We start from the raw sequence: 26,821 nt of genomic DNA, 5'->3' as shown, positions 1-26,821 counted from the left end.
TTTAGGACACTATTAAATGAGTAAATACCTTCTGTGGGAAGAGAGACTTGGGCCAATAGGAAGCTGCAACATCTTCAGGTTATGCTTTCTTTTTTTACAGCCAATTAAATCCCCTTTAAAAACAAGGCTGTAATACTAGTAACTTCAGCAGCTGGTTAGTTAAGGGGAATTGCTGCTTTAAAATTAGCTTTTGATTCCGAAACTATTTTAGTAACATATACAAAATGAAAATATGTTCTATTTGTCATAGAAAGACAAAAAAAATAGGCGGTTGATACTAGCCTCATTCCTAGTTATTTGAGGTGAAATTTACAAATAAGATCTTTTCTTGCATTAAACGGGGAATGGATGGAAGGCAAGTAAACATAATTATGCCCCTCTATAAAGCATTAGTAAGACCACACATTGAATATGGAGTACAGTTTTGGGCACCACTCCACAAAAAATACATTATGGAGCTAGAAAAGGTGCAGAGAAGAGCCACCAAATTAATAAAGGGGATGGATAATCTGAGTTATGAGGAGAGGCTAGCTAAATTAGATGGACTTGGTGGACATACAGTATATCTTTTTATAACCTCATCTACTCTGTAACTATATTTAGGAGAAGAAACACATCTATAAATGAACGAAATACATTGGTCATATTGGATGGCCATTGGGGCTCAATTGTTTACTATTACGATTATTTAATACACTTTAAGTTCATTCACATGAACCTATTTCTATTTCACATCTAATTGAGTTATACAGGTAGTGCAGATTTTTTTGCCCCCTTTTTTCCTTTTCTTATTTGTTTGCTGTTGTATATTTGAGGTCACTTTGCCAGTAGCACTTCAGTTGACACAAGGAAATATATAAATATATAATACTGTGGGGCCTGGGTTTTGAGCTTACTAAGATTGCGCATGTCTAATTGTTGGGCGGTATGTGGCCCCTCCTCATATCGTATCACCCATCCCAACCCTATCTAATCAGCAGGTCCAAGTGCACACAATAAAAATAGTAATTAAAAGATGTCTTCCCCCAGGAGAAAGGTGGGGATAACCTTTGCTGCAGCAATCAGCTTGGAAAGTAGAGTATGTACTGCAGATTTTTTTCCCTCTTTCTTATGGCATTTCTGCCTTTTTTTTAACCAGTTTGAACTACACTGTAGCTCCCACATAGCACATATAGTACTTCTTCTAAAGTTTAAGCAATGTGGAGGTTATTGCTAACAATAACAATATTTTTGTTCATATTGAGTTGCAATGCGCTATGACTCTGTATGCAGACTTTTGCAAGCTCAAGTCCCAGCCCTGTAGAGTTTACAATTAAATGTTTTGCGCCTGGAGTACAGGAAGAAAAAGACCCAAAGTTACTAAGCAGTCTTTTACCTTAAGATACCTTTTGGTGCTGGAAGACATCTTACAGCCCACTCACCGCTTCGTAAATACAGTATGACCCAAAGTGAGTTGCTCAAGATCACAAGGAGCTGGCACTGAATTCCCCAGTTTAAAGACAATAACGTTACAACTATACTGTTCCCTTTCTCCCTTTATGCTCAGTTTGTACTAAATAGCACAAACACATATCAACTTTGTGAAGTTATAATGTTTGAAATTTTGATTGAGAATAGTAATACTTTATGGAAAGCTGAAATTCCTACAGATTTTGACACTGACACCCACTGTGGTCTTTGCTGGTCCAGATCAAAAATGAACATGTCATTGGCAGTTTCTGGGCAACCTCCTGGGATGCCACCTAAAATAAACATGGGCCTTACTCAACAGCCCAATGCACTGTACTATTGAAGTGCTCAAAAAAAGAGAAGCTAGTGGCCGTGATATTAGTTTAAAAAAAAGAAAGATATTTTTATTGATACAAACTCAAGAAGAGCTCATCAAAATATATAAAAAAATAAAATGTTAACTTGTTTTAAGCTTTTGTTAAATAAATGTTCTCATGTTGCCATACAAGATACAATCCACAAAATCGATGTAAACATTCTTGTGTTGCAGATCCCCCTGGCAAAATTGTGTGATAGGGATGATTTCAATAAATGAACCACTTGTCCGGTATCCTCTCTTGTATTGGTTAGGACAGTTGTAATTTGTACCATTTGGTTTTCATCCTTGTACACTTTCTGTTGCTTATAGATCACTTACCAATAAAAACCCCTGTATTGCTGCCATTGATGCTCTCGGTTGGGATGCCCGCGTCCTCAAGAGCCCGGTATGTGCACTCCAGGAGCAATTTTTGCTGAGGATCCATGCGTTCTGCTTCTGCATCACCAATGCCAAAGAGCTTATTGTCAAACATATTGAATCTGAGGGAGAGAGAGGTCAGTAAAGGTGTGATGTCAAATTATTTACAAAGATTTTTCTGTTAGCCATTATTTCAAAATCTATATGCTTACACATTTCAGTACAGAATGTCTGCTGTTGCTGGTATTCAGCAGGATTTTAGCAACTCTAGGGAATTGACTACACCCCTGAGATATTAAACTGGCTGCTATTATCTGCACACATTTAAGGGCCAGATCCATGAAGCTTCATTACATCAGGGCACATAACATCATGTTACTTAACGGAGAAATCCAAACCATTTCTTTGTTTTTTTTATTTGTAATACAGGTTCGAAGCAGGGAGTCTTCAGAGCTAAACACCTTCAATTTCAGCTCCGGGGATCCCCTGCTTCCGGAGATACTTACCTCCAAAGGGTCACTGGTGCACCGCATGACGTCACGGCTTCCTACTGGCCTGTAGGGCCCAGGAGCTGTGAAAAGCAGCCATAACATGAATCCTGGAGTTGCTACCAGCACCCCCTACAGATGTACGTATCTCCAGAATCAGGGGGTATTGTCGGTTGCAATATGTGGGAAGAACAGGCAGACCACTGAGCGACAGGAAAGAAAGAAGGATCCGAGTGACAGCGAGGCTAAACGAATTGTAGAACTCACCAGCCAAAAGTTTTGATAAAAAAACTTTATTTAACTACATAAAAAAATAGTAATGTTCCACATACAAAGAGCTCCTCCTCCCACGCGTTTCACGCCACTAGTGGCACTTTTTCAAGGCTGAGCAGTGGTGCGGTCCTGCGCCGGTTCGGGGATTCCCCAGCTCTCTCCTCCAGCTCTTCCCTCTCCGGTCGGACGGAATGTGGATCCCAGCACCGACAGGGAGTGCGGTGCCGACCGAAGGCACAGGGCTCCAGGCAACGCCGTGCTCACCTTACCCTATGTATTCCGATTGTTAATTTTTCAAATAACTAGTTTTTTGGATACTTATTAATCTCAGGTAAAATAACATTCACTACTGTGAAAGGTAATATCTGTGAATACTGTGAAAGGTAATAAAACATTGTGGATCTAGCTCTATAAATACAAAAATATTACAACTATAACATTATTTGGTTCTCACTACAAGCTGAATAGGTCAGTTAGTGTCAGTGTTATTTAAATAGAGAGAGATTCATTTAATAGAGGCTCTCACATATGTGCGACTGTTTTTTCATTATTTCTTCAGCATGCCTACAGAAATCTTCCACTTACAAAACTAGACACACAGATTCCCAGCAAGCTCTAAGAAACCCCAAAAAAACATATCTATATTATGTGGTAATGTTTGGGCTTTCTTAGAGTTTGCTGGGAATCTGGGTGTTTATTAACTTTGTCCAGCTGGTCTCAGCTGTTTGATGTTGGTGCCCCCCCCCCAGGTTTTAAGCTCGCCCCTCCCCACTTTCCAAGTGAGCAGGTCTTTTTTATGCAGCTGGTTGGGACAGATCGATGTGATCATCCTCTAATTTTAGAGGTAAATAAGAATTTTAATCAGTTAGTGTTAGGAACTGCAATATTTGGTATTGCCTTGATGTGGCTTGCAGGCTTAAAATGCTTTGGCCAAAGGGTTTAACCAAATTACCCCTTTTCAAGAGATATATAGGTATTTCACTGTGTATTTTTGTCATATTGGATGTAGCGTTGTGCTTGTTTTTTGTTACTTATAAAACTAGAAAAGAGAAGCGCAAAGTACCTCATAGCATAAAACTATTTATAGAAAAAATATAATGATTAACATGTAAGTATCACACTCACAACAGAAACAATATAACATCGCTCATTTGTACTAATAGTACTGCTTCCGATGCCAGCGGATACTCCTGTGCCCTGGTAGACATGTGTCCTCCTGGAGTACTGCTACTCACGCTCTGTTCCTGCCCGTAATGACATACTTCCATATATGGTGACATCATCTCCATTTCTCCCGTCTGGGCCCGAACACGGGAGCTATTATACAAAGGAATGAGATGTGCTCTACCAGGGCATAGGAGTATCCGCTGGCATCGAGGGCAGAAGGAGTATCTACTTGCATCTGTACTATTAGTACAGATGAGCATTTTATATTGTTCTATTGTCAGAGTGATAACTGCTAAACGATATATATATTATTTTATATTTATTGTTTTCTTTTGAGAGATAATCAGACCATTTTTAAACAATTTGTACACAAATACACCAAGATATTGTTTAACACATTTTTTTAAATGTTTTGTTTTATTTATAAATCTTACCTTTGTTTTCAACCTTTTAATAACTGTGAAAGATTTAAGAATGTATTGTCACTTTGCATAATCCCATCCCACATCCTTTATACATAAAACTGCAGTAGTATCACTATGATCAGGCTCATATGTTAAAATAAACAAAGAGCTTGGTGTATTATACCTAATTTTGAACATTACTGTTGTGGGGACAATGCAACCACACGTCGGTTTCTGACTTGGCTGGTTTATTTAGCCTCAAAAATATGCCATACAAAACTAATACAGCTTCTTTTCAGCAAACATAAACAAATAGAATGGTAAGTCCTGAACAGGGGTTTTTCCTTTCCCAACAAGGGCTGTTCAAAGTCCAGAGTCTTTATATAGCAAACAGGAATTAAAGGAAATACAGACCTTTACAGCAAGCAGTTTTCCTCCAGAGTTGCAGTGTGTCTCACTGTTTCAGACTGCCAGGCATGTGTGAGCAGCCTGGGTTTTAAAATCCCCTTAATGAGGCAGTTGGGACCTGACAAATAACAAGACCTTTTCCCAGCTGAATTTTAACCCGGTCACTGCTGCACTGCAGATCTAAATATAGGTCTGCCAGGCATAGGGCTGTGTCTTATATTCATCCTGTTACATTCCTCGCCTGTTAATGTGTGGCTGGGGCAACACACGTCTGAAGCCCGACCATCCACCCCTTCTCTAGAGAAGAAATCAGCGTTTGCGTTTTCTTTTCCCGGTCTGCGCTGAATCTCAAACGAGAAGGGTTGGAGGGCCATATACCACCTGGTCAACCTAGCATTTGAGTCTTTCATTGAATTTAACCACTTTAATGGAGTATGGTCTGTAACAAGAGTAAAATGGACTCCTGCCAGGTAATGCTTCAAGGCCTCAATTGCCCACTTTACTGCAAGGCACACCTCAATCACTGAGTAGTTTTTTTCCCTCAGGAACAATTTCATACTCAGAAAAAGGATCGGATGTTATACCCCCTCAAGCTGTTGTGACAGCACTGCCCATAGCCCTACTTCTGATGCATCGGTTTGCACGAAAAAAGGCCTATTAAAGTATGGGCTTTTAAGGATGGGACCATCTGATAGACACCGTTTTACCTCCTCAAAGGCTCTCTGACACTCCCTTGACCATACCACTTGTGTAGGGGCACACTTTTTTGTGAGGTCTGTTAGTGGTGCCGCAACTTCAGAGTAGTTAGGGATGAACCGCCGATAGTACCCTGTTAAACCCAAGAGAGAGCGTACCTATGTTTTTGTTTGGGGGGTCAGAACTTCTTTCAGGGCAGCAACCTTGTCGGCTAGTGGCCTTACATTTCCACCTCCCACTGCATAACCTAAGTATTTGGTTTCCGCCTTACCTAAGGCACATTTCTTAGGGTTGGCTGAGAGCCCTGCCTCTCTTAGAGACCTAAGGACCACTTTCAGACTATTTAGATGGGCTGTGGCATAAGCTCTATGAGGTCAGTACTTTATCCATGAGTCTCTGGAACGTGGCCAGGGCTCCATGCAGACCAAATGGCATTGTCACAAACTGGTATAAACCCATGGGAGTGGCAAAGGCGGTTTTGCATTTGGACTTCTCCTCTAAAGGTGTTTGCCAGTATCCTTTTGTTAGGTCCAGCGTGGATGTGTGTACTCCACTGTACCAAGGGCGTCAATTAACTAGTCACCCTTGGCATCGGATATGCATCAAACTTGGATACTGCATTGACCTTTCAGAGGTCTACACAAAATCTTACCTTCCCATCTGGTTTGGGGACGATAACTATTGGACTACACCACTCACTGCATGATTCCTCGATCACGCCCAAAGTTAACAAGTGTTGTACCTCCTTCTCTACAATGGCCTTATGGCTTTCAGACTGTAAGGAACGAGAACGTTTCCCATGTGAAACTAAATTTGTTTGCCCAGGTAGATCAGGAAAATATAATTGAATTGAAATATTTCTAACATGTCCCCTTTTTGTTCAGAGGACAACTGGCTACCCATAGAGATTTGATCATCACCAAAGGTGTTCCCTTGTGGGGGCTGAGGACCAGGTCTGTTTCCTCTTCCACCAGGTGGATGAACAGTGACCTCTGCACCTTCCATGGTTTTAGCAAGTTCACGTGGTAAATTTGTTTTCCCTTTCCTGGATCCTGGTTGAGAGATCTCATAATCTACATCACCCATGTGGTGGAGTACTTCGAATGGGCCCTGCCATTTTGCTAAGAGTTTGCTCTCACAACTGGGTAATAATAACATTACCTGGTCCTTCGGGTGAAACACTCTCATGCGAGTATTTTGGTTGTAATGTCTCTCCTGACTGTCCTGGGCTGATCTATGTTTCTCCATAGCAAAATGGCCAACCACATCTAGGCGCTTCCTAAGGTCCAATACATATTGCAGGGTATTCTTAGAAGGTGACCGCTGTTCTTCCCAGGACTCCTTTGGCAGATCAGGATACCCCGGAGTTGGCGGCCATACAGTTGTTCAAATGGAAAGAATCCGGGGAAGGCCAGGCGAACTACTTGCACTGCAAACAGCAGGCTCTCTTTTCCGAATCTACAAACTTTCTCAACACACCTTTTAGAGCTCGGTTAAATCTTTCCACCAATCCGTCAGTCTGCGGATGGTAGACTGTTGTCCAAACCAAGTCTACTCCAATCCTCTCAAAGGGAACTGAGACCAAGGGTAGAGTAACCAAGGGGGCTGTTTTTTGTCCCTTCAGACTGGTTAGCTGGTATTCAGGACATGTCGCACATTATTTAGCAATATCACTATGCATCCCTGGCCAATAGAACCGGAACAAAATATTGTTCATTGTTTTATCTCTACCGAGGTGACCACCCCAAAGGACAGTATGGTCTGGGGTGAAGACAGTTTTAACAAACACCTTGGGAACCAAGATTTGTCTAGTGACCTCCCCTGTTTGTGTCTGCCTGTTCACCCTATACAGAATATCATTTGACAATTCAAATGATGGAACACCATTACCCCCTGTGCATTCAATATCGGGTCATACATTTTTACCACATTCTCATATTGTCTTAAAAGGACTGGGACTTCCATCTGCCTCTGGTAAAAATCAGGGAGACATAGCTCTGAAAAAATCCCCATGCCCTATCTCTCACTCCTTCTGGGCATCCCCCGTCATTACCTGTGACTTCTGCCTATTAGTATGGCCACCTTTAGTCCCAGATTTCTGCAACCAGTCCTGTTTATCACAGCGTCTTTGCCTCCGAGTCTTCAGAACCCGGTGTCTACTGGGGAATAGATCTGCTGAGAAAGGGAACAGTTTACCAGGCTTCTCCTGTACCAGAGAATGAGGCTCCTCCTGAGAGGGAGCCAGTAAGTTTGAAAAAAGGGCCTGTCGTGGCCGAGCACACCTGGGGCAGGGAGCCAAGGAGCGTCTCCTACTTCGAGCCTGGCCTCCCGACCTTCTACCTGTAGCAGGATTTTGGCTTTCGGATACCATTTTACATCACAGTGTATACACTCTAAGCTCCATGGGGAGTCATAGGAAAGCACATAAGGCGGTAACAGCTCCTGGAAGACCAAAGTTTTCCCAGAGTCTGAATCCACAAGGGTCTGGGCGGTTTTACCCCTAATCAGGACTGGAAGTAGCCATGGCTTGCAGCTTTCTCTGGGGAAGGCTGAGGCAATGGTTCAGCTGAAGGAACAATCCATCAGCGGGCACTGCATGTAATGATGGCCTTATTCCCTGCAGGTAGAACATGGCGAGGTATCTCTCACCAGGGATTGCCACGGATATCGCTCAGCTAGACTGGATATTGGAGTCAGGTGGGTCCTGCGTGCGATGCCTTCTGAAGTATCTCTCGTTTGGCGATGAGCCAGCATCAGGAAGTAGACGAGGGTCTCGGCGGGGAGTGGCGTCCAGACCTCTCCATTGCGGGACTGACTGCTCCTTTCGTGGGACTTGACATTTATGTGCGGAGGGGTCTTAGTTTACCCGCTGGTGAAGTCTCCCTCTTTGGGCAATCGTCGGCGTCAGGCCCGCCGTGGCCAGGACACTTTCCTAGTCCTCAGCCCTGAGGAAGTTTGCAATGAGCTGGACAGCCAAAGTTAGGACTTTAGCTGCATGGTGTTTTACCCAAGAGCGTGTGCGAGGGTAGGAATTGTTCCAAAACAAATTGTTCGAGAATCACCTCCTTAGTGAGCTGCTCGGGTTGTAACCAGCAAGTACACAAGGCCAGTAACCGCTGAGCTAGGACCCAGGGCCTCATCTTAGTGGTGTACTTCAGGTCCAGGAACTGCTGACGGTAGGTCTCTGGGGTCAGACCTAATTGATCCAGTATAGCTGCTTTTACTTGTTTATAGTCCATAGCCTGATCCGCTGGGAGGCACTGATATGAGGCCTGGGTTTCTCCTATAAGGAGTGGGGCCAAAACAGTTGCCCAGCGATCTGAAGACCAGTCCTGGGCTTCAGCAACCCTTTCAAACATCAAAAGAAAAGCCTCTGGATCCTCGTTCTGACTCATTTTTCTCAGGAGGACCGGGGGTTTGTTCTGAAGTTCTGGACTGGTAGCCACATGGGATTGGGCCAGCAGTCTGGCCATCCGCTCATCGTGTGCTGTCTGCTACTTGATTAGGAGCTTGGTTTGCTGCTGCAATAGTAGTTGTCTTTTCCTTGCTTGTCTTTCATCTCGCTCTGCCTGTTGTTTGGCCTGCTTCTGCATTAACAGTCCATGCTGTTTGGCCTGCTTGCACAGAAACTCTTTTAAAAAATGCTCAATTATTTTGCGGCCCTTTGGATGCAGTGGTCGCTCAAAATCCCACTTCAAACACCATTAGTTGCAGGAACAATGCAAGCACACATGGGTTTCTGAATTGGCTGGTTTATTTAGCCTCAAAAATATGCCATACAACAATACAGCTTTTTTCCAGCAAACATAAACAAATAGAATGATAAGTCTTGAGTAGGGTTTTTCCCTTTTCCCAACAAGGGCTGTTCAAAGTCCAGTCTTTATATAGCAAACAGAAATTAAAGGAAATACGGACAGTTACAGCCAGCAGTTTTCCTCCAGAGTTGCCGTTTGTCTCACTGGTTCAGACAGCCAGGCATGTGTGAGCAGCCTGGGGTTTTAAAGCCCTTTAACGGGGCAGCTTGAACCTGACCAATTAACAAGACTTTTTCCCACCTGAATTTTAACCCGGTCACTGCTGCACTGCAGACCTAAACATAGGTTTGCCAGGCATAGGGCTGTGTCTTATATTCACCCTGTTACAATTACACAATAACATTTAATAATATTTTTTAATTATTAAATGACATTGTGCTCTGGGATCCCCTGGTGACGTCCCAGAGAACCCCAGTGCTTCATGGAATAAAGATTGAAAACTACCAATTTATTATGTTTTTACATGGTATTCTAAAAAAAAATGAATGAAAAGAATACTCACCCATCAATGAGAGCTGCTCTTGTTGTGCATATTTTTCCAGACTTGTTGCTGTTTGGGTCATACCATATTTTGGTATCAAATCTTTCTGCAGGTATCTCCCCTGTACAGTTTCTGCCATCAACAAGGACTTTCCAGAAATTGTCAATCCCTTCACCTAAAGTATACAGGTTTAAATTACAAGGAGGCAATGTGACTTGTCCAAGATTACAAGGAGCATCAAATACAGTGTCACTGTTTTTCAGTCAGTGCCTCTACTCACTGAGCCATTTAGTAGATGTAGCCAGGTTTAAATGACACACTGGACATGTGCCATACTCATGTATTTATAAACCCAGTGGCACGGTGGCGATCACATAAACACAGAAGAACCAAGTTGATTGATGCAATTGTTGAGAAGGAAATGTTATTGTAACCTGTATTAACTGCAGTCTATCAAATTATTTACTTACTAGGAAGGTTGTAACCACACTTGAATTTGGCTATAAAGGGAGTGTCTGAGAATGTGTTTATTGAAGCAAAACAAAACGGTGAAGTTGGAGCAGCGGTGACAATGCGGGCCAAAAAGGAAATGGACAAATATATAGCAACACTTAGAGTTGCGATATACAAGAGAAAGTAGAATGTATAGATTTGGAGCAGACATAAATAATGCTGTAATTAAAAAGCAAATTAATTGGAAGCCATCCAAGTATAGCCCTGGTCCCCTTACCAGCGCGTGTCTTCGGCTATGGTACGCTTCCCAGCGCGCCCCCTGGCGTAAAGGCAGGCACCGCGGGGTTAGCTAGGGCGGTGCGGCGAGATAGCCAGCAGCAGGAGGCGCAGGGAGGCTCCAGTGGCTCTCCACTGGTTGGCGCTATCATCCGGGCGGGCGCCACGCATGTGCGGACGAGTGCGGCGGCCATCTCAGAGGTGGCAGACACAGCGCAGGAGAAGGTAGAGAGGCAGGAAGGCCCCCTAGAGGTTGCACATGCGCAGGGAAGTGGCGCAGTGGCCATTAGGATAGCGAAAAGGTAGGAAAAGGAGATAGGAAAAGGTAGGCGGCCATTACAGAGGTGCCCATGCGGTCTCCATAGGCAAGAGCCTCCTGGGGAACTACAGTTCCCAGGAGGCATAGCTGCAGGCAGTCAGGTGTTTTAGCTTAGCCAATAGGGCTGAGGAATCCTCCTGTTAAGGGGAGGATCTAGTTAGGGATATTAGCAGGTTTGCAGGAAGGAAGTCACTCAGGGATGGGAGGCCGACAGGGGAGGAGGTAGGTGTGCAGGGTCAGTGACCAATGAACTAGGCCAGAGTACCCTCCCCAGGCCCCAGATAGCCCTGAGTCACCAGTGAGTTGCTGCAGCTAGGGACAGACCCAAGAGAGGGATGCTGCCACCTTAGCTGAGGATGTCAATCTGAGGGGTGGATATTGGTTGGAACGCCCCCTGATGTGTGTGGGCCAATCTGTATCCGGCTCTGGCTTGCTATGCGTCAGAGACACTCCCCAAGGATGTTCAAATTGGGACATCCTCCCAAAGTCAGTTAGTTCAGTTAGTCAAGAGAGGTAGAGAGAAGATATTCTATGAGGAAACTGTCTCTCCCTTCCCCCCATGCTGGGTGGGAAGGGAAGGGATATCATGCTGTTTAAACAGAGTAGAAAGGAAAGATCATGGAAGTCTGTTTCTCTGTACTGGAGCTGCTGAATAAAATACAGAAAAGACATTACTATGTGTGAGTCCCTTTCTCTGGCTGAAGGAGTATCAGTGGGGGTGCATTCCCTGAAAATCTACAGGGGATCCTCGCTTGCTGGAGGCGCTGTGCACCATCAAGAGATATCAAGGTTATCTGTTCCTCTTGTTCCCTGTTCTGGCTCTCCCCACACCACTGCGGAGCCCTCAGCCCTTCTGTTGCCAGCAGGTCACAACACCAAAACCACCTGAAAGTAGCAGAGGAGTGTACCCCCAATATCACTTAGGGGGGGTACCCTAAAAGGGTTACAACTGTAATAATTAGTATCTGAATTATTTGTTCCCCAATCCTCCATTACCCTAGAGATGATCTATTTTATAGTAACCCCGACAGAAACACGTTTTACAGGCTACTGTTCCCAATACTATCTATCTGAATTTTCATAGTTGCATAGCAGATGCGGTTGAAAAAAGGCATACAGATGCATCGGCCGTTATCCGATCATTTACCAGCTTGACTCACGCACTATAGTGCATGGTGGTCCGAGAAGGTCCACTGCAGACTAAATGGCCCATTGGATTAACACAGCAGGGGTACCAGCTGTGTGAAACCAACCGGGGTCTACTTGTCTGTAAGAGACGTGCAGTAAGAGAGATTTGACTGATTCAGCCTATCTGTGCACCTCTAACAGGTGATCGCAGGATTTTTATTTAATTTTAAACACTACAGTAATGTAGCAGTGAGTCACCGGAGCTGAACAGCATTGATTTCAGGTCCGGGGAACCCCTAATTCCTGAGATACAGGCCATGTTAAAATCCTGTGGGTCACGTGACCGTGGGATCTAAACAAAGCAGAGGGATACCGACACCCTATAACGGGGCCTACTGTATCTCGTGAAGTAGGGGGTCCCGAGGCTGAAATCAACTTTGTTAAGCTCAGAAGACCCCCTGCTCCTGCACAATAGTATCAAACACCACCACCCCTCCCAAAGAAAAATGCATTACCTTAGCACAGGGGAGCGCAAACGTTTTCATTTGCACCCCCTTGCCTGCTCCCTCTTGCTCTCGCGCCCCTCTCACCTTGCTCTGCGGCATCAAATGACACCACCGGGTCATGTGACGTAACATCACGTGACCCTGTTGCCATGGAGATGGACGTGTGACGTCACTCTGCATGGCACCGCGGCTTGCCATGGCAGCACGTCCCGGCAGCTCTTCAGAATCCCGGTAAGTTAGTTGCAGAGGCCTTACGTGTTCCCCACGTGCCCCCCAGTTTGCGCACCGCTGCCTTAGCTAGGGTGACCAGGCGTCCCGGTTTTGCCTGGACAGTCCTGTTTTTTTGTGTCCTGTTCCGGTTGCCGGTCCGTCCCGGAAATGTCCCGGGTTTTGGCCCTGGTCCCGGTATGCGGCGAGGCAGCGGCGGTGAGGAGGATGCGGGAGCAGGTAAGTTTTTTTTCTATGTTGAATGAATGCTTGATGCCGGGGGGCGGGTTTTAGAATATCGGCCGGGCCGCAGGGGATTGCTGCAGGTCAGAGAAAGCTGGAGGTGGGGCTTCTGCTTCTTCCTTCAGAGCACACAGTGAGTGGTGTGTGTCTCTTCCCGCTCCTGTCAGCTGCAAGGTGTCTCCCTCCCCCCCCCTCCTCTGCCTGCCCGGGGTGGTAGTGTGGATGCACCCGCCGGAGGGAGGGGGGTTTGTACCTTTTCCTCCTGTCCCGGCGCTCCCTTCCCCCCGGTCCCTTTGGTGCGGGAGATGGGCGCGGGGGTGGACAGTGGTGGCTGCGCAGTGTCCCCCCCTTCTGCCCTGGGAACCAGTGGCTGTACACCGGGGGGGGGGGGTTTGTACCTTTGCATCCTGGCACTCCACTTCCCCGTCCCCTTGGTGCGGGAGATGGGGGCGGTCGGTGGGTGCAGGGGGAGGCGGGGTGCCGACTGCTCGTCGCTGCCTCTGTACTCCACTTTGTTTGTGTGTATCTGTGTGTGTGTGTGGCTGTGTGTGTATCAGTGTGTATGTATCAGTGTGTGTATCAGTGTGTGTGTGGGACCCCTGCTGTGTTAATCCGATGGGCCATTAGTCTGCCTCGGCAAAACCAGCGAGGATCACAGCAGATCTCGAAAACCAATTCGATAAATGTTTGGATAACGGCGGCGGCATCTGTACGTCCATCAAGTTCAACCTATGCTAAATTTAGATGACAGATACTTTATCCTATATCCGTACTTACAGTATATTGTTCCAAAGGAAGGCAAACAAAAAACCCCAGTGTCATATCATCCAATAATATCTCATAAAGGGGAAAATAAATTCCTTCCTGACTCTGCATTACACGCTGGGTTACAATAATCTGATTGTGTTGTTGTTGATGTTATACAGTGGGACTGCTCTCTCTGTTACCTTCAATAAAATGAATGGAAACTATAGTATTTTGAAGCTTTAGTTGCTCTGCCATCTACTGTGCAAATTTGGGATTTGTTATTATTAGTGAATTCACTTTGGCCCAGATCCACATAGCTCTGTTATTAACATAACGAGATGCTAACTTCAGATAACACATCGTTAAGCGCTAAAGTGTATAGCAGGGTCCCCCGGTCCCCAATGCCTTCCCCGGTCTTCAGTTTCCCCCCTCCCCCTTACCTCCGCTGCAACGGGTGATGTGCAGGGAGGTTGTGCCGGGTGAGCGCATCGCCGGAGTTCCGTGGGGAGCGAGCGCTCAGGGTGCCGCTATACTGCTTATGCGCGCGCATGCGCAGTGAGTCGGTGGTGGGTTACGGCCGTGCAAGGCTTGGTGAGTAACTGTACCTCATTAGTACTGTTTATGATATGTGTTGCTCATTGTTATGCGGGGCCTGTATCTCCGAGTTATGGTGTCCCTGGACCTCAAATCAGTGCTGTTCTGCTCCTGAGACGTCCTGCTCATCTACACTAGTATTAAAATTTATACTTAAACAGCTTCATTACATTAGCGGTTAGCCGCCAAGGCAATGAAGGAGTTAAACCTCAATAGCCTGTTGCTTGGGGCACCTGGGCTGGATGAAGGGAGTAATAGTCCCAGGGTGAGTGATTAGGCCAACCTATATGGTTGCAGCATGAGTTTTCCCCTTCTCTACTACGGTGGGAACCGCTAGGGTAATGAAGGGGATAACCAGCCCCGCTACCCCCGGAAGGTCTAAACATCCATCCTTGGGGCTACTACCCCATTCAACCAATCGCTCTACCCCCAAGAAACAAAAATAAACACAACAACCCTGCTATCCACCTCATCTACCCCCAACAACCCCCCAAACACATACAGTACAGTAATGGGCAAAATTACTACTATCCACATATGGATAATAGTGCATTTGCACATTATAAAATCAAACATTAGCCAGACAGTAGAAATAAAGTAAATAAATCACCTTAACGGTTAATAATAACCACTATATATTAATTAAAGGGTTAACCCCCATCCCCCGCTACCCACCCGGGAGGCCTAACCACCCACCCGGCCCCACTATACCCACCCTGTACCCATTGATTGGCACAGTGGTATATCATACCCATATAATATGGGCATGATAAGCCACTATATCACTCAATGGTCAACCTAATAAAAATAATTAAGGCCACAAATACACAATAATCAAAGAAATACACAAGCACCTAAACACTCCAACAATAAAATAACTAAAAAACCTCAACTACAAATCAATTACATTAATCTATCACTAAAACAGCAAAATAATTCAAATTGTGTTTTTCCAAAACATAAGAATACAACTAAATAAACATCTATCCAACCAATCTATTAAACCAGTAGCCAACAAATCAATTAATTAATTTAAACCAGTAGCCAACAAAACAAATAATTAATTTATACCACTAACCAATCCTAAAATGTACTAAAAACAAGCCATCTAAATTCAGAACAATTTAATCCAAACAATAAACAGAAATCGAAAAAATAACAATCAATAGAAAACAAGCATTTGCAAAAAAATGCATTGGCTGTCACTGTATTTATTTGTACCCTAAAGGGGCACTGATTAATACATTAGCAGTCAATGGGCAATCATAAACATAAAAAGATATAAATACGATAAAAAAAACCCTGAAAAAAGACATTTACATACATTCAATATTTTACTTACCTTTAGAAGTCTTCACCCTCTGACTCGCGGTGTATCTGGAAGCTCTCGACCCGCGATTTCATCACCAGCAATCCATCTCCATCCACCTTGAAGATCAGGAACAGGTAACAAAAATCTAGCTGATAAGCCTGTTGCAGGCTTTCCTGGAGCCGTTGCACATTTTTAAAGGGCGTCATATAGGGTACCCCATCGGTTGATACCCTCAGATGCACGTCTACTGGCAGCCGGGCTTCTCAACCGAACATGAGGAAGTAAGGGGAGAATTCCGTGGACTCGTTGTGGGTACAATCGTATGCATGTACCAGTGTTTCCACATGTTTGCTCCACTCCCTTTTCTGAGCGCCTTTCAGGGTACAGAGCATATCAACTTTTTTTATTTATTTATAAAAATATTTTACCAGGAAGTAATACATTGAGAGTTACCTCTCGTTTTCAAGTATGTCCTGGGCATAGTTAAAAAGTAATGTCCTGTTAAATCGCTCTGGCAGAGCGTCTCCCTCCGGATGGTACGGGGTCATTCGGGACTTAGTAATGTTGAGAATCTTGAGTAATTCCCTGATAAGTTTACTCTCAAAGTCCCGCCCTTGGTCTGAATGTAGGCGGTTGGGTAAGCCATAGTGCACGAAGTATCGCTTCCACAGGATCTTTTTGCCACTGTGATGGCCTTCTGGTCTTTAGTGGGGAAGGCTTGAGCGTAGCGTGTATAATTGTCCGTGATGACCAACACATTGCCGATGCCTCGGGCGTCTGGATCAATGCAGTGGAAATCCATGCACACCAGCTCCATGGGGCCCAAGCTCTTCAAGTGAGCCATTGGTGCGGCTCTGGTGGGGAGGGTCTTGCGCTGGATGCACCATGAGCATTGGCGGCAGTGATGCTCTACTGACTCGCATCGTGGCCAGAAGAACCGGTCTCGTATCAACCCAAAGGTTTTCTCTACGCCGAGGTGGCCATGTTCATCATGCAGTGATTTCAGGATTTCAGGTTCCTGGGCAGCAACGTTATATATGTACCAAATGTGAGTGCACTTGTTCTTCTATCATATGATACATAAGCATGTTTATACTATCTACACCATTGGAGTTTTTTCTTCTTATCCTGTGAGATGCTGAAGAGAGATCCCCGTCTGCCATACATGAAGAAGGAACCATCAAGAACATCCTATCCTATGATGAGGTGGTATTTAACCCCCATGAGACTAGCTAAATTCATCCTAGAGTTCCCAACTATATGTCCAAAAGGATGTGGAGCACAAGCCACATTTATACATATGTGGTGGGGATGCCCACTCATAGCAGCTTATTGGCTGGAAATCAAAATGTGGTCACAAAGGTTTTTCGGTTTGGACCTACCAATGGATCCATGGTTATTTCTTTTAAACAAACCATATTACCTCCTCACGAGACATGAAAATAAATTACTGTGCCACATATCTTCAGCCGCAAGACACGAATTAGCGGCAGTATGGAAACAAACAATTATTTCCTCAATTCCCAAAGTTAAAAATAAAGTCTGGCAGATTTGCTACATGGAAAAACTGGTTAGTCTTAATAACAACACCTACACAGATTTTCAGAAGGTGTGGTTACCTTGGATTCTGAGTGAAAATCAACCAGAAATTAATACCCACTTAAATTTGTTGTAATTAAAAAAAAAATAATATTTATATTAAATGTGTGACAGAATATTTTAAGAAGTCTTGTTAAGTAAAATTGTAAATGAATGTGAAAAAAAAAAAAAAGAACATCCTATCTTATTGGTTTATTAATCCATTTACTGTATATATTTCTTCACTACATACATAGTTTACACCTTGCACTGCCCTATTTTTTCTCATCACATTTTACCTCAAGGACACACAGGTTGTTCACATATTGGGTTAGAGTTACACTGTTTTTTTGTTACATTTGTGTCCGTTTATTCACTAGCGCTGGGTTATTTCTTTTATCTATATTGTAATACAACACCCATAGCAGATGCAACTATCAGCCAACGCAAGCGGACGGCAACAAATTATACTGTACTGTATGTGCATATTTATCTGTGATGGTCACTTTCATTACTGCCATTGCTCTGATGAAGATTGTGTCGGATTAAAACATTTGCTCTCTCTCAACAAAGATGTAACCACATTTGCTGCAACTCAATGTGCCTAGTTTATACTTATAATTGAACCTGGGGCTGATTGTTGTGCACTATACATTATTATTGTGATTGGTGCCGGATAAGATCTGCTATTGCTGTCTTTAAATTAAGTAAGGTAAAAAAAAACAATGTGGGTAAACTGGTTCCCCGAGGGGGTGGATATTCCTGCTCAGCTTGGTAATTGGTAGGTATAAGGAATTTAACAATCAATCAAAAAGGGGTTGGGTGCCCCAAAGGAAACAGCGATAATGGTAGTGTATGGAAGAAATAAAAAAGTGTTTCACTGGTGCTGCACTACAAGCAAAACCACAACCAAAAATATATAAAAAAAGATAGCTTTAATGAACATATATATAAGGGACAAATAGTCCTGGATATTACCTGGAAACTAGGGTCATGAAACAAAAATTAAAAACAATTACAAATGAAAAAGTAGCTGGGTGCGACTATAGAATCGGGTCCTACAGCACAGACTAACCCAGGCTGGGAAGAGCCCTATGAATTATAGTATAAATATCGGACTCTTTGGCGAGATAATTAGCTATGTACTGGTGTACCGTATACAATTAGAGGTGGAGATACTGTGTAGCTCTATAGATTGAAATAAGAGGAGTAGAGGCACATTCTGTATATCTGTGACCATACGATGAGAAGTGTGAATACTACACACCATATTTAACCCACTTAGGTATCATTCTGCACTCACCTCATGTGTTAAATTATTCTCAAGATTTTGATGAAGTTACAATGTATGTAAGCCATATGTTAATTAATTGCTTTCTGCTCGGTCCTTATGCTTAGATTTTGCCTTTGTTCGCATAATTTTTTGGAAATTAGTGAATATTTCTCACTATTCTAACTTTGTTGTGGTGTAGATAAACGTCTTTAACTGCAGATGTCTACTTGCCAAGTTGGTTCAATGTCACATACAGTACTAAGTTTACTTCTCATGCTGTGTATATGCAAGATATTGTGGTATCTGAGCTTTTGCCTCTACAGCAAGCATGTCAAACTCGCGGCCCACAATGAATATCTTTGCGGCCCAGCCAATATAACCAGTGTTCGACAAATCCAGTCGTCCACAGGCCACTGGATTTGGCTCCGGGGCAACCGGATTTGGCCGCCCCAAGCAGCGCACGCTTTTCTTTGTTTTTTCCCTGCTCACGTGCTGAAAAAAAAAAAGGCCCCCTTACCTGCTTTGTGATTGCCGCGTGCTCACAGGACTTTTTGTGTGCGCGCAGCCAGGCTCCATATAAGCACCATGCGCATCATGATCAGCCATTTTCCCTGGTGATCTTCCGTGAAGAAGTAAGTGCTCCCTCTGTCTCCCGCACTCCCCATGGCACCAGTGCCCCCCACCCCCGCACCCCATCTGCCTCACCATGCTGCCCCCTGCACTCCCCATGGCTCCAGCGCCCCCCCCCCCCCGCACCCCATCATCCTCACCATGCCTCCTCTTGCATTCCCCATGGCTCCAGTGCACGCCCCCCGCACTCTATCTGCCTCCCCATGCCACCACTACTGCCTCACCATGCTGCTTCCTGCACTCCCCATGGCTCCAGCGGCCCCACTGTCACCCACCCTGCCACCCACCCCGCCCCACCCACCATGCCTCACCCTGTCAACCACCCTGCCTCACCCTGTCACCCACCCTGCCTCACCCTGTCACACAACCTGCCTCACCCTGTCACTCACCCGGCCTCACCCTGTCACCCATCCGGCCTCACCCTGTCACCCACCCTGCCTCACCCTGTCACCCACACTGACTCCCCTAGACACCCCCTCCCCCAGACACCCCCTGCCCCAATCACCCACTCACCCCCTCACCCCCTCACCCACATTCCCTCACCCACTCACTCCGTCTCTCACCTTCTCTCTGTCACCCCCTGTCTCACCCTCTCTCTGTCACCCCCTCTCTCTCTGTCACCCTCTCTCTGTCTCCTCTCTCTCTGTCGCCCTCTCTCTCTGTCGCCCTCTCTCTCTGTCACCCTCTCACTCTGTCGCCCTCTCTCTCTGTCGCCCTCTCTCTCTGTCACCCTCTCTCTCTGTCGCTCTCTCTGTCACCCTCTCTCTGTCACCCCCTGACTCTCACCCTCACTCTTTGTCACCCCCTGTCTCTCACCCTCTCTCTTTGTCACCCCCTGTCTCTCACCCTCTCTCTCTGTCACCCCTGCCTCTCACCCTCACTCTCTGTCACCCCCTTTCTCTCACCCTCTGTCTGTCACCCCCTGTCTCTCACCTCCTGTCTCTCACCCACACTCTCTCACCCACACTCTCTCACCCACACTCTCTCACCCACACTCTCTCACCCACACTCTCTCACCCACACTCTCTCACCCACACTCTCTCACCCACACCCTCTGTCTCACACGCTCTGTCTCACACTCTCTGTCTCACACTCTCTGTCTCACACTCTCTGTCTCACACTCTCTGTCTCACACTCTCTGTCCCACACTCTCTGTCCCACACTCTCTCACCCACACTCTCTCACCCACACTCTCTCACCCACACTCTCTCACCCATACTCTCTCACCCACACTCTCCCACCCACACTCTCCCACCCACACTCTCTCACCCACACTCTCTCACCCACACTCTGTCTCACATTCTCTCACCCACACTCTCTGTCCCACACTCTCACCCACACTCTCTGTCTCACACTCTGGATATTTTATTTACCCTGTATATCTTAAGTGCCCTATACCTACACCGAAATAACCTATACTGCTTTCTTCCAGATCTGACTCAAGCTTCACACGGGAGACATAGGAATCCCCCCCTAACCCAGAAGACAGGTAGGGAACGGCTCCCCTCCAAAATATAGCATTGCGGGAATGAGGTACCTGGAGTTTTTGTATTTTTGTGGCCCACATAAACTTAAACCTTGTTTATTTGGCCTTTGAGTTTGACATGCTTGCTCTACAGTATGTGCTTCTTGCTTAAGTTTACTCGCACTGCGTTTCTGGTCCTCTTACCATAGAACAGGGGTGGCCAAACTCAGTCCTCAAGAGCCACCAAGGCTCAGTTTTAAGGATATCCCTACTACAACACAGGGGTCTCATTCTTGGCTCACAACAGCTTCATGCAACATTTCCTACCTCTGTGATAATGAACCTGCTATGTATCTCAACTTTGTTCTTTCTTGTGGCCTCATGGAAATGTTACTCTCTCTATCCGCCACAAACTCCTCCCTCCTGGCCCACACCCAACACCATCATACACCCTGCATTACTCAAAAGCCTTGCACTTGTAGCGCACTTCCCCCACCCTGTGGGAAATATGGCGACTATGGTGTGTGTGTGTGGTGCGTTACCTACGGCTCACAGGAGGCGTGAACCTCCATGGCTGGGAGCCTGGGGTGTACCTGATCCGTATGGTGACAGCGCCTCCACCTGGGCCGATCCTAACTGTGTTGGATAACCCCGTCACAGGACAATATAAGAAATACACACTTGGTATAAAATAACAGTTTACTGCAGGTATAACATAACAATGGAACCGGTACCACCAACTAGGCCAAGCATGGCCGTACCCACCAACACTCTGTCCACACTCGGTAACACAGTCCTCAAAGCACTGATGGGCCCTTGGGCACCCACCCACCCTGGTGTCCACAAGTAGCAACCCATCCATCGTGTGAGACAGCGCTATCCCACTAATGTGTGTACAGTGGTGCACTTGTCGAGATGAGGTACATGCCAGGTGATCCCATACCCGGTAAAGCCACAACAGCAGGGAGGATCCACTGATCCAGCAATGTTGTCCGCAATGATGTCCACCTCCACATGGGGTGGTCTCCAGTTGGAGTGTCCCACCATGAAGATAGTCTCTGTGCCTTGTGTTGGTGGTCTGGTCCCAACTGCTGCAGGGCGTTCTGTTGTGTCCCTGACACCAGTGAGGCTAAGTGGGGCAGTGTCCTGTCTAAGGGCCTGTCCCTGTAATAGCCACAAACTATAAAGCGTAGTCAGGGCCTAGCTGGGGCCTAAGGGGGTCTCTGGCCTAGTGCAGGGGCCACTGATACCCTGCACAAGCAAACCCTACCCTTCTGCTGTCCCAGCTTTGTTTTCTGGCGCAGTCTCAGCATGCAAAATGTATCTTCTGGGTGCAGGAGAATACTGGAGTTCCATGGTCTGTTGTCTACCCTGTGATGCCACCCCTAAGGCTCATGGGACATGTAATCCCTGTCTCTGAGCCTTTCCCTATTAGCCTCCGCTTACGCGACACAATGCGCATGCGCAAAACTCCTTAATGGCTGCCGCACTCAGGGACTAGCTCCGCATGCGCAACTGCGTGCAAGATGGCATCGCCCTGCTCAGGGAGCCGCCGGGTGCCTCCAGCGATGCAGTCAACAGCCTGGCCGCTCGCACCGCTCAACAACCTCCCCCGCTCTTGCGGAGGTAAGTGGGACCCAGGGGGACCCTATTATACACATACATCTGAATTTTGGTGGAGACCTCTGAAAACCAGCAAACCAACCACCGCTCACTCTAATGGCAAAATTACAAATTTACAACTTGCAAACAACTACTCAATTTTTTACTCATACTGTTACTCTCTTTAGCAGGTGATATTGGACTTAACCCATACCCTTGACAATACCCCCTTCAAATTCCAAAAATGTCTATTTGTCGTCCTTATAAGTATGCGGTGCCTGCTGCCCAAACTGGATGAACTAAGGGCATGGTGCCCAATGCATTATCCCAAAGCCATTATTCTCACAGAACAATGGCTAACCCCAAAACCTTTGATGTAAATATCGCCATTCAAAGATACTCCCTTTCTAGGAAAGATAGGTCAAAGGGAGGAGAAGGGGTGTTATTTTATATTGCTGACACCTTACAATTTACACTGTTAAATTGCCCCCCCAAGCCCACCCTCTTTTGAAATCCTAGTTGGCAAAATCTGCCTCCCCTTTTCTAATCCCATCTTGCTTTCTGGCATCTACCGGCCCCCTAAAGCCTCTCTACAGTCTCTGACTGATATCACCCAGTTTCTTGGCTCCATTTCCTCTCTGAACAAAAAGAGTGAGCTGCTCGTTCTTGGGAATTTCAACTACAATTGGCTTGACTCTAAAAACCACAAAATCCAGATACAACTCAAGTCACTTAACAAACACAAAAAAAATTCCCAACCCACATGGACAAACCTGAAATCTCACAACCACTCCTTGCTAGACTGGATTCTTTCCTCAAATCCAAGCAGAATCCAATCCTCTGGCATCCTTCCGGACATTTTCAGTGACCATGCAATAGTGTACTGTGTAGGAAAATGAAACCATCCCAATCAAACCCTAAATTTCTCCTCACTAGAACATTTAGAAACTTTAACCCACAAAAGTTTCTGGCTAACTTTACCAACTGCCCTTGGTACAGAATCGACTTAATTACAGACCCTGATTCTGTGCTCGACTATTTCCAATCCGAGTTCTCAAACTCTGCGATACCCATGCTCCACTACGCAGAATAAGAGTATGGGGGGCCCACCTTCCGTGGATTACACCTGACCTTTTAGCACTCTACCATTTCAGGGATGCCTTGTGGAAATCTACAAAGTAACTGGCACTACCAAGGATCTTAATCACTACAGATGTCTGCGGAATATGTGCACAAGGCAAACAAGACACGCAAAGTCACAATATTATTCTGGCAATCTTCACCGGAATACATCAAACCCAGCTCTCTTCTGGAAGGTTATTAACAATATATTTCAGCATTCTAGCCATCAACAACCAAGTAATATGACAACGGAGGATATTACTCTGACAAATACCACTGACATTGCATATGCATTCAATGATTACTTTATGGGGTGTGCTACTACCTATTAGCGAAACGCAACCCAAACCACAAACATGAACCTCATTCTGGGAGTACCCCTATAGCCCCACCCCCTCCCAACACTGCTCGCAATTTTAAATTTCTCCCAGGTTCCGAAGAGAAGATTATACAAGCGCTCCTCAAATTAAAACTAAGCAGCCAATGTCGACCTGACACTGCAATCTAAGTTCCTAAGACTTAGTGCCCCAGCCATTCCCAAAGGAATTGCTTCCATAGAGTCAACTCTATCCTGCCTGCAGGCCATATCCCTAAGACCTGGAAAACTGCCAGAGTTGTCCCTATCTTCAAAAGTGGGAACAAAAACACTGTCTCAAACTACAGGCCAATCTCTCTTCTCCCAATTCTATCCAAAGTCAAGGAAAAATGTGTTCACTCCCAATTAAGCGATTAATATACCAAGACAAATTTCCCTAGCCAATTCCAATCTGGCTTTCACCCCCAAACACTCCACGGTAACTACCCTGCTAAAAGTTTGCAATGAGATCCAGTGTGGAACGGAACTGGGACAACTCACTGGTGAAATATTCCTAGATTTTGCAAAGGCTTTTGATACTGTTGATCATGTTATCTTGCTAAACAAACTCCAGTGCTCTGGAATAGGGAAGCATGCTTTAAACTGGTTTCATTCCTAGCTATCAGGTAGATCCCAACATGTGTCCATCTCAGGCTCTAACTCCAACCCCTTGGATATCACCTGTGGTGTCATGCAAGGCTCTGTTCTGGGGTCCCTACTCTTCTCAGTGTTCATCAATGATCTTCCTACAGCTTGTAAGGAAGCTTCAATACACATGTATGAAGATGACACAATCTTATATGCACACAGCCATAGCCTCTCTGACCTTGAACACATACTTCAATCTGACTTTTTGAGACTTGAAAATTGGATTTCCCAAAGCAAACTGTTTTTAAACACTGACAAGACTATACAGTAACAATGGTATTTGGGACCCAGGCTAAATTTTTAAAGCTTCTAATGACTAAGCTCCAGATCAGAACCAACGCTAATACCACCCTAGCTCCTGTTACTAGTTTTAAATACTTCAGCATATGGTTTGTCTCCCATTTAACATTTGGGATGCACATTGATAACTTCGCTTTACAGGAACAAATCCTCCCTAAGTGTGTTGTCAGAAAGTGTATCACACAGCAGATGCTAATGCCAATTATCGACTATGGAGACATATTATACGGCTCAGCACCCCAAACCCACCTTAGCAAACTTGATACCCTATACAATTCAATATGCCGTTTTGTTCTCCAATGCAACTACAACACACATCACTGCAAAATGCTCAAAGAATTAGATTGGTCATCACTTGAGTCTAGGCACAAAGTTCACCTTTCCTGTCTTGCCTTCATATACTTTCTGGGCAAGCTACCCATCTACCTGAACAAGCTCCTCACCCCTACCACATGCAGCACTTACCATCTGAGATCTGACTCCAAAAGACTGTTCATGGTCCGAAGGTTCAGCAAAGTATCCGGCCGCTCCTCCTCCTCTTACCGTGCACCCCAAAACTTGAACAACCTACCGGAAACTCTCACAGCCTTCCTACTGTCTCTGTACGTACTCCCTACCTACCAATTAGACTGTAAGCTCCTCGGAGCAGGGACTCCTCTTCCTAAATGCTACTTTTATGTCTGAAGCACTTATTCCGATGACCTGTTATTTGTATTATTTGTTATTGTAGCAGGGTTCTCCCTGGCCCCCCTAACCCGCACGGAGCAGCGGGGACCCCCACGGTATGTCAGGCAGTTGCAGGGGCGATCGTGTCGCCGGGGGCTCTCGGTGACATCAGTGACAGGGCGCTGCCATCTTGCGTGCGTTTGCGCATGCGCGGTGCGTATTTAGAGTTGCGGCGCCCATTACCCTTAGCACAGGGACTCCCCAACGTCACCCCTGCACAGTTAAGAGTAGCGGCGGCCATTTTACGATCGTGCATGCTCAGTACAGATCGCACACGAGGGCCCAATGATAAAGAGGTCCTGAGTGGACTACAATTCCCAGCAGCCTCTGGGGACTGCCATTTCACCCAGATCACATGCAGCCAGATAGCCACTAAGGCTTACAGATTCTCATGCTGCATGTGCATACATTGTTATGTGCTGAGTCAGGAAGCAGACAGTGAAGCACATGAGTCAGTCAGACTGAGGAGACAGTGGGGGAAGGAAGGGGGCAGAGAGCTGCAAGCTTCTGCCCTAGACCAGAAGTATCCCGGGCTAGAGTTGAGGCCCTGACTCCACCACTAGTGAGGGTGGGTGTTCATAGGGACAGGCCCTTAGGTAAGGACCCTATGCCCCTTCAGCTGTGTAGTTCCTTAGTGCAGGGACCCAGTGAAAGGGTTTGCTGCATGTTCCTGTATACTGTGTTGCTGATCCAGAGACTGTCCTTATGGTGGGACGTCAGGCTGGACCCCATCCCACGCGGAGGTACAGATCAGCGCTGGGCCAAGTGGATCCGGTAGACCTTTTACAAAGACACCCAGGTGCTGGGGCACCTGGGCAGGTATTTACACCCTTCTACACGTGCACCAACATTACCTTGCTCCTCACATGTGACAGGCCTCTTCACACACTTGGGTGTACTTGGACTCTCTGGACACGGGGTTGGGAAGGGGATGCTCTGAGGATCCTGGCTTTACAAGGCACAAGAAAGAACCAAGCACTTAAGAATTAAACGCGTTACAGTAGTTATACGTGCAATCAACTCATTTTCTTATTTTACATCATTGGAATCTTACCTCCGGGAAAATTACACCCTATACCCACAATTGCAATCTCATCTCCGTTTTCATCCATACTGTTTTTAGTTATGTCCTAAAAGAAAGAGCAGTTGTTACAATAACCTTAAGATTCTTATTTTAAGGGGCTTATTCATTAGCTCCGTTAGCTCCATACCGGGCAATCTGCACGGAAAGCCCCATTAACGTGAATAGGGCTTTCCGTGCAGATCACATGGTACAGCGCTAAAGGAGCTTAATGAATAACCCCTAAGGCTCTAATAAGGGAAGTGCCAAAAAGTTGCTGGTACATCCTCATCGGGCAACAAAATAGTATTTTAAAAAAGTCAGAAAAATTATATACATATAGATAGAATACAGAAAAGA

The 26,821-nt window shown here is 45.6% G+C and overlaps 1 protein-coding gene across 1 annotated transcript in view; it reads right to left on the bottom strand.

The window, feature by feature from the left end:
- The window catches only part of LOC142487781 (phthioceranic/hydroxyphthioceranic acid synthase-like), a 43,514-nt gene extending 16,942 nt beyond the window's left edge, over positions 1-26,572 (bottom strand). The window contains exons 1-3 of the mRNA XM_075587653.1: positions 26,456-26,572; positions 9,939-10,092; positions 2,147-2,307 (exon numbers count right to left, since the gene is read on the bottom strand). Of these exons, the coding sequence (XP_075443768.1) occupies positions 2,147-2,307; positions 9,939-10,092; positions 26,456-26,513 (373 nt within the window). The 5' untranslated portion in view covers positions 26,514-26,572. The remainder of the gene's footprint in view (positions 1-2,146; positions 2,308-9,938; positions 10,093-26,455) is intronic.
- Between the last annotated feature and the right edge of the window lie 249 nt (positions 26,573-26,821).

The sequence above is a fragment of the Ascaphus truei genome, chromosome 2 (genome assembly GCF_040206685.1).
Source record: "Ascaphus truei isolate aAscTru1 chromosome 2, aAscTru1.hap1, whole genome shotgun sequence".
Classification (NCBI taxonomy): Eukaryota; Metazoa; Chordata; class Amphibia; order Anura; family Ascaphidae; genus Ascaphus; species Ascaphus truei.
The sequence above is the reverse complement of the archived record's forward strand: the minus strand, read 5'-3'. Positions and strand labels throughout refer to the sequence as shown.